Raw genomic sequence first — 8,388 nt, 5'->3', positions numbered from 1 at the left:
GAAAAAAAAAAAAAAAAAAATGTTGCCACCGTCGGAAATCCCGCTCCAGGGAGAGGTAACCGCAGCTGTTGCTATTATGTTTTCGTAGTTGCTGATGCAAACAGGGGAACCTCTCTATTCCCTCCACATTACCTGCGGCTGGGGACAGGGAACTTTCCGCGGCAGAGTACCCAGCAAGCGCCTCGGGACCTGCGGGCTGTTCTCCTTCTCACACTCACACTCACCCTGGCAGCCCGGCCTTGGGTTTTCTGCCCCGCCCGGCCTGGTTGCTCCATGACGCGCCTGTTTGACGGACATTTTAGCGAATGATCAGTTGCTCAGTGGGTGGTGCTCCTCCGTGATTGGTTGGCAGAATGAGGGCGCTGCGCAAAAACAGAGAAGCGGAGCGCTCGGAGCTCAGAAACTGCCAGCAGAGATCAGAGGCTTTGGGGCTGAAGCTGGAGGAAGGACTGGAAGGAAAAGAGGCAGGTTAGAGGGAAAGAGGTTTGGGAAGGAAACTGCTTGTTGTGTTTGAAAAGAGGCTAGTGACCAAGTGACCGTGGAGGTGAGGACGCAGGAGACAAGACTATGAAAGCAAAAAATGCAAATAGAAAGGGTGGGGGGATGTCAAGAAACGTCCACCGGGAGAAATGAAGAGAATGAAAGTTTTATGCTGCAGAGCTGTTCTATGTTTTTCCTGCACAAAATTCTCTCGCTGTTTTTAAGCCCTCTTGTTTTTGCCAGCCGTTGAGGTTAAGCGGCATGTTCAGCGGTGCGGGCAGCATCTCTTCTTCCTTCTCTTCCTCCTCATCTTCCTCCTCCTGCTCCTTTTTCTGCTCCTCATTCTCCTCCCATCGGCAAGAAGACAAACCGAGGACAGTCTTGAAATATCGAAATTTCCTCCTTGGGATTTGCCAGCGCCGCGTTGCGCCAAGACTGTCGGAATAAAGGACGCTGACTATCTTATTATCATTATTTTATTAATTGGTCAGTGGGAAGATAACAGATGAGGACAGGGGACATCTGTCAACCTCTCTGCACTAAGACTGAAACATGAGGCTGGATTTGAGAAAGCTCTAAAATGAAGCAAAAGGAACAAAAATTTTAAGGCAGCCACAGAAGCCCTCACGTAGCACACTTTTATTTATATTTTTGAGATTTTTATTTCTGTGGTGGGGGAGGCGATCGGGTGGCTGGCTGGCTACGGGGAAGCTGCTGCCTTTCTTTTGGAAATGATTGTGCCATTCTTCTTTGCCTTGCTCTGGATGGTGGAAGGGGTGTTTTCCCAGCTTCATTATACGGTGCAGGAAGAGCAGGAACATGGCACATTCGTGGGAAATATCGCTGAAGATCTGGGCTTGGACATTACAAAACTTTCAGCTCGCAGGTTTCAGACAGTGGCCAACTCACGGACCCCTTACTTAGACCTCAACCTGGAGACCGGGGTGTTGTACGTAAACGAGAAGATAGACCGCGAACAAATCTGCAAGCAGAGTCCCTCTTGTGTCCTGCACCTGGAGGTCTTCCTTGAGAACCCCCTGGAGCTGTTCCGGGTAGAAATCGAAGTGCTGGACATCAATGACAACCCTCCCTCTTTCCCGGAGCCAGACCTGACTGTGGAGATCTCTGAGAGCGCCACTCCAGGCACCCGCTTTCCCTTGGAGAGCGCCTTCGACCCAGACGTGGGGACCAACTCCTTGCGAGACTACGAGATCACCCCGAACAGCTACTTCTCTCTGGACGTGCAGACCCAGGGGGATGGCAACCGATTCGCGGAGCTGGTGCTAGAAAAGCCACTGGACCGAGAGCAGCAAGCGGTGCACCGCTACGTGCTGACCGCGGTGGATGGGGGAGGAGGGGGAGGAGTAGGGGAAGGAGGGGGAGGCGGCGGGGGAGCCGGCCTGCCCCCCCAGCAGCAGCGCACCGGCACTGCTCTGCTCACCATCCGAGTGCTAGATTCCAACGACAATGTGCCCGCGTTCGATCAACCCGTCTACACTGTGTCCCTACCAGAGAACTCGCCCCCCGGCACGCTAGTGATCCAGCTCAACGCCACCGATCCGGATGAGGGCCAGAACGGGGAGGTCGTGTACTCCTTCAGCAGTCACATCTCACCGAGAGCCCGGGAGCTCTTCGGATTGTCGCCGCGCACCGGCCGGCTGGAGGTGAGCGGCGAACTGGACTATGAAGAGAGCCCAGTGTATCAGGTGTACGTGCAAGCCAAGGACCTGGGCCCTAATGCTGTACCTGCGCACTGCAAGGTGCTGGTGCGAGTGCTGGACGCGAACGACAACGCGCCGGAGATCAGCTTCAGCACAGTGAAGGAGGCGGTGAGCGAGGGAGCGGCGCCTGGCACCGTGGTGGCTCTGTTCAGCGTGACCGATCGCGACTCGGAGGAGAACGGGCAGGTGCAGTGCGAACTACTGGGAGACGTGCCATTCCGCCTCAAGTCTTCCTTCAAGAATTACTACACCATCGTGACAGAAGCCCCTTTGGACCGAGAGGCTGGGGACTCCTACACCCTGACAGTGGTGGCCCGAGACCGGGGCGAGCCTGCGCTCTCCACCAGTAAGTCTATCCAGGTCCAAGTGTCTGATGTGAACGACAACGCGCCTCGCTTCAGTCAACCTGTCTACGACGTGTATGTGACAGAAAACAACGTGCCAGGCGCCTACATCTACGCGGTGAGCGCCACTGACCGCGATGAAGGGGCCAATGCCCAGCTAGCCTACTCCATCCTCGAGTGCCAGATCCAAGGCATGAGCGTCTTCACCTACGTGTCCATCAACTCCGAGAACGGCTACTTGTACGCTCTGCGGTCCTTCGACTACGAGCAGCTTAAGGACTTCAGCTTTCAAGTGGAAGCCCGGGACGCCGGCAGCCCCCAGGCGCTGGCGGGCAACGCCACGGTCAACATCCTGATAGTGGACCAGAATGACAACGCCCCCGCCATCGTGGCGCCCCTGCCGGGTCGCAATGGGACTCCAGCACGCGAGGTGCTGCCCCGCTCCGCAGAGCCCGGCTACCTGCTCACTCGCGTGGCCGCGGTGGACGCGGACGACGGCGAGAACGCCAGGCTCACCTACAGCATCGTGCGGGGCAACGAAATGAACCTCTTCCGCATGGACTGGCGCACTGGGGAGCTCCGCACCGCGCGCAGGGTCCCAGCCAAGCGCGACCCCCAGCGGCCTTATGAGCTGGTGATCGAAGTGCGCGACCACGGGCAGCCACCCCTGTCCTCCACCGCCACTCTAGTGGTTCAGCTGGTGGACGGCGCCGTGGAGCCCCAGGGCGGGGGCGGGGGCGGAGGCGGAGGGTCAGGGGAGCACCAGCGCCCCAGCCGTTCGGGCGGCGGGGAAACCTCGCTGGACCTCACCCTCATCCTCATCATCGCCTTGGGCTCGGTGTCCTTCATCTTCCTGCTGGCGATGATCGTGTTGGCTGTGCGCTGTCAAAAGGAGAAAAAGCTCAACATCTACACGTGTCTAGCGAGCGATTGCTGCCTCTGCTGCTGCTGCTGCGGCAGCGGGAGCTCCACTTGCTGTGGCCGCCAAGCCCGGGCGCGCAAGAAGAAACTCAGCAAGTCAGACATTATGTTAGTGCAGAGCTCCAATGTACCTAGTAACCCCGCCCAGGTGCCGGTGGAAGAGTCCGGGGGCTTTGGCTCCCATCACCACAACCAGAACTACTGCTACCAAGTCTGCCTCACCCCAGAGTCCGCCAAGACCGACCTGATGTTCCTGAAGCCCTGCAGCCCTTCCAGGAGTACGGACGCTGAGCACAATCCTTGTGGGGCCATAGTTACCGGGTACAGCGACCAGCAGCCCGACATCATTTCCAACGGAAGCATTTTGTCCAACGAGGTAAGGCTGAAGCGAAAGGACCACCATCTCTCATCTCCTCCATCAGAAAGCCTCCTCTAGGCCCGGCCCTGTATCTCTAGTGCACTGTGTATTTTTAGGATGTTAGCCTATTTGTACACTGGGGAGGTGAGAATGTGGGGGGTCACCTTCTCTCACCCTTTGGCGTGTAACCTAACTTCCGTGTTGTTCCTGACTCTGTGCTCCACCCCTCCACATTTATTTCCATTCCCTCCCCTTTGGCTCATTGCCACCTTGGCGCTCTCTCCTCCCTCTCCCATCTTTAAGGTTCTGCCCTTCTTTGAAACTTGTCGATATGTGGGAAAATGGTTGGAGGGAGAGGGAAGTGTGGGGGAGGGTTTCCTATCACTGACAAAGGTCTTTTTCTCTTGCATCTGTCTCAGAGTCTAATAAAATTGGTTTTATTTTGCTTTGTTTATCACTGTTTTCAGTCGCGTGTACACGTGAGCTATAGATTGTTTAACTTTACACAGTTACTTAAACTGCATTGCATGTTTTAGTGAACAACTGATCAGTTCCCTTTTCTCTGAACTCGGGTTGAAAAAAAAAAAAACCCCTTCAGTTCTGCTCTGGACAGCCTTTATAGAAGCTCTTGAATCAAAGGCCCACACAGTGTGAATTTGAATGAAGCTGCTTTGGCACAAACCCCTGTAAGAGTAAACTAATGGAAAGCTTGAACAACTGTTGTCCTAAATATATCTTAAGTATATCTTTGACTAATAATTACCTTCTTGCCACTTTTTTGTTTCTGAGAAAATGTTACTGTTGGCTTTATTCATCAAATAATTTGGCTTATCAGTTCCAATTTCCTTTTAAAAGATGGAGGTATAGGCAGGGTTGGAGGGTCTGGAGCCTGGAGAACCAAAGTGGTTCCTGTAAAACAGTCTGGACTGAGGTGTGGCTGGTCTGGAGCCTGCAAAGGCCCTCTGAAGGGGAAATGGGGGCAGAACTGTGACCCCTTTCTTGGCAGTTCCTTATTTTATTTGAATCTTAGATTAACACATTGACTTTCATGAATATTTGTACAGCTCATTTGTATCGTAAGCACCTTTTGAAAATAAACAACAAAATAATTTGAGAAAATAATCCAAACTTTGCTTATTGAGCGTGCTGTTTTTCTTGTGTCCATCAGTATGCACTAAACACTCTTTAGGCCATGGAAAGAGGGACAACAAATATAACTATCTTGATTCTATGGGAGACAGTAGATTACAAGGCCCAGTTATGAGGATATTTTCATTATCTCTTTAAAATAAAACATATTTACTGTCGATCAATTTATTTTAAACTTTATAGCTGACTTAAAGAAAAATAGATTTAAATGGGTCTACATATGTCCCCTGGCCCCTACCCACAAAAATACCTAGGTACGGTCTTGTGAAAACCTGGAAATTCATTACAATACACACAAGTACTTAAATCAGAAAGCTTTTATCCTCAAAAGCAGAATGAAGATTACACCCTCTACATTTTTAAATGCTCTTGATTTATTTATTTTTTTTCCTAGAATAAACACCAGCGAGCAGAGCTCAGCTATCTAGTTGACAGACCTCGCCGAGTTAACAGGTATGGGCTCTCTTCAATGCCTAGCTTGGTGTGAACATTTCCTACTTAGTAAAAGTAAGAAGAAGGTATTTTGTTTTATATTAAAAGACAATGCTTAAAGCATTTTAAAATAGGGCAGGTCATAAATGCTGATTATTTATGTATCATTTGCTATACAATACATTTAGAAATACATTTTTCATTTATATGTAAAGTATACAATATCTTGTTAGTTTTCAAGTCTTCAAGGCCTCTATAGTTTTCATAACTGTCCCAGATTTGTATTTGCATTTGTTTATGAACATGACACAGACGTGCATTTAGTTGCAGTCATAGAATAATATCTAAGCTTTACATGTCTGATGCTCAAAGTGCCTGCTTATGCTCCATTTTTTTGAAAGTTAAGTTATGAAAACGAGCTTCATGTGGCAATAGAACCAAGCAAGAGTTCTGAGAGCCTGCAACACACATCTGCTACCATGTGGTGGCAGAAGAATGTTTTCTGAATTTCTTTACCTTTTTCTTATTCTAACATTCCTGTTTTTGTACTTTTAGCTCTGCATTCCAGGAGGCTGACATAGTAAGCTCTAAGGACAGTGGTCATGGAGACAGTGAACAGGGAGACAGTGATCATGACGTCACCAACCGTGGCCAGTCAGCTGGTAAGTGTGACAGAGAACAATCTAAATGCCTATTGTATAGTCACTTGTTTAAATACATCTCACAAGAATGTATGGTGACTTACATAAGTTCTGTCTGCTAAAGGCTGGCAACTCTACAGAAAGCTAGTATCAACTTATATTGCTCATTGTAAAAAATGCTACAAACCTTTGGAGCATTGAGGTTAGAAATGAGTTGTGATTAGGAAATACATTTTTCTTGTGTGATGTTCGGTAATGGATTTCAATTGCATAGAGAATCAATAGATCTTTCACCTGGTCTAGTCCCTGTTTTCAGTTAGTCAGGTATTATTAGACTCATTTGTGGATGAGGAAAATGAGATGAATGAAATTGACTTACCAGAACAAGGACACAGGAGGATAAATGTGTGATTGGGTACCAGAATCCACTTCATGCTTTCCAAAGCAATATATTTTGCAAGCAAAGTATCAGTTGAAAAGGAATGGTGATTGAAAGTCATATATATTTTGAATGACTGTTTTCCAATCCTGGGTCTTAAGGCATCACTAATAGGCATGTTGTAGTGAGTATTCTTGAAGCATCCTAGATCTACTCCTATTTTGATAGGCATCAGAATTTGAACTCAAGTGTATGTCTGTGTGCACTAACTGTGAGCTAACTAGTGCTGACCAGATGAAGTTACAATGTAACTTTATAAACTGAATTTTATTATAAAATTCTCCATATGAATTTGACATTTAAGGCTATGTAAGACATTCTAACATTAATTGCTAATACTAAAAGAACTCATAAGAAATAAATGATGTACCTTAAAATGAAAATAATTTCATAAAATTATTTCCTTTTCTCTACTTCTTTTGGATTTCATCTATAAAAGATGTTTGGTGAATTCTTAACCCTTTTTTTTTTTCCTGTGTTTATTTGGCACAGGAGGAAATGGAAAGACTAGTCAACTCTAGAAACTTCTGAAAAATGTCCATGTGTGGGCTACATTTGGGTGCTACTTAGCCCTCTTGAGACTTGACCTTAATTTTCATTAATAAGATTTCATAAAGTACTGCAATTTCTTATTTTCAAGGTAATATTAGTCCTCGAGAGTACTCATTCCTTAACACACTTGGTAGCCCCAGGAACGGTGCTGAGGCAGTGTGTCAAAGGGCAGCGCACACCCTGTGGGGGCCTGGCAGCAATGATTGCTACAAGCCTCTCAGTTGGCTGATGTGTGCTCTGTCTGTAGCTACTTAGCCTTGGGAAACCCAGGCAGGAGGAAGGGAAAAAAGGCTGCTCAAGGGTCTCTTTATATTGCTGCAAGTCATTAATATGCAGACCTAATGAGACTTGAGAACTGCCAAGAATTCCCGGAGGTCTCTGCCCCTTGCGGGCCTTCACGCTAAGTGAACAGAGCATCCATTTAGTGTCTGGGATCCTGACAACAAACCAGACCTTGCCAGCAGTTTATATGTGAGTACAAAGTCCCTTTCATTTTTGTCCTATATATGGTATATGATTTATTGTTATTTAAAAACTGTACATTCAGAGTTGTTCATTTCTATTTCCCCCGGAGTTTTAAATTTAACCAACAGCCTTTTAAAGCAAGAAGTTTGATACAAGAAAAAGAATATTTGTTACATGTTTCTTTGGATGTATTTTATTCCTTTCCCACCAACTCCCTTTTGTGTTCTTTTCTTTTCTTTTTTATGTAGCACTCGAGTCTCAATGAACATTTCAATTAGCTTAGTTCCTTACACATAATGAGCCTAATAACTTAACCAAAGCAAGAAAAATGAAGAAACCTTTGCAAGAAGCACTAAATTTGTAAGATAGTTGGGAAGATACACAGATTAGTGAGTCTTCTCAAGAGCTATTTCATTTCCCAGGAACAGTGTTGCCATTTTGGTAATGATTCTTTCAAAGTATTTGAGATGTAAAAGCCTTTCAGGATGATTAAAATGCTAAAATGTGTTCTGCAGTACACTGTAGATAGGCAATGCTGTTTTTATTTTTCATATCCAAAAATGCAGAACTTTATATTTAAGTTGCTAAGTGTGTAAGTGTGTTATAGAATTACTATTTTATGCATTTCAGTAGATACAGGGCAAACAGAATATACTGGGCACAATAATAGATGTTTTACAATTGTAAGAAAGCACTTACAGTGAGAAGTAATTGCACCTTTGTATGTTGAATTGATCAAATTTAATATGCTTAATTTGTAGTAAGAAGTATTCTAAGTGTTTTTGAAGTAAAAACACTAAATGCATAAAATTAACATATCTTTTACTTACTGACTTTTTCAATTCATACTCATTTTTTTTATTATAAACCTCAAAGCAGTAGCAAG

At 46.4% G+C, this 8,388-nt stretch overlaps 1 protein-coding gene across 2 annotated transcripts in view; it reads left to right on the top strand.

Annotated features, from left to right (window-relative positions):
• Positions 1–390: 390 nt before the first annotated feature.
• Positions 391–8,388, top strand: part of Pcdh10 (protocadherin 10) — a 63,915-nt gene continuing 55,917 nt past the window's right edge. For both annotated transcript variants that reach the window (XM_008837825.1, XM_008837826.1), the window contains exons 1-3: positions 391–3,842; positions 5,368–5,426; positions 5,961–6,067. In XM_008837825.1, the coding sequence (XP_008836047.1) occupies positions 1,212–3,842; positions 5,368–5,426; positions 5,961–6,067 (2,797 nt within the window). In that variant the 5' untranslated portion in view covers positions 391–1,211. The remainder of the gene's footprint in view (positions 3,843–5,367; positions 5,427–5,960; positions 6,068–8,388) is intronic.

Source organism: Nannospalax galili, unplaced genomic scaffold, assembly GCF_000622305.1.
Source record: "Nannospalax galili isolate Female #2095 unplaced genomic scaffold, S.galili_v1.0 scaffold96, whole genome shotgun sequence".
Taxonomy (NCBI): Eukaryota; Metazoa; Chordata; class Mammalia; order Rodentia; family Spalacidae; genus Nannospalax; species Nannospalax galili.
The sequence above is the reverse complement of the archived record's forward strand: the minus strand, read 5'-3'. Positions and strand labels throughout refer to the sequence as shown.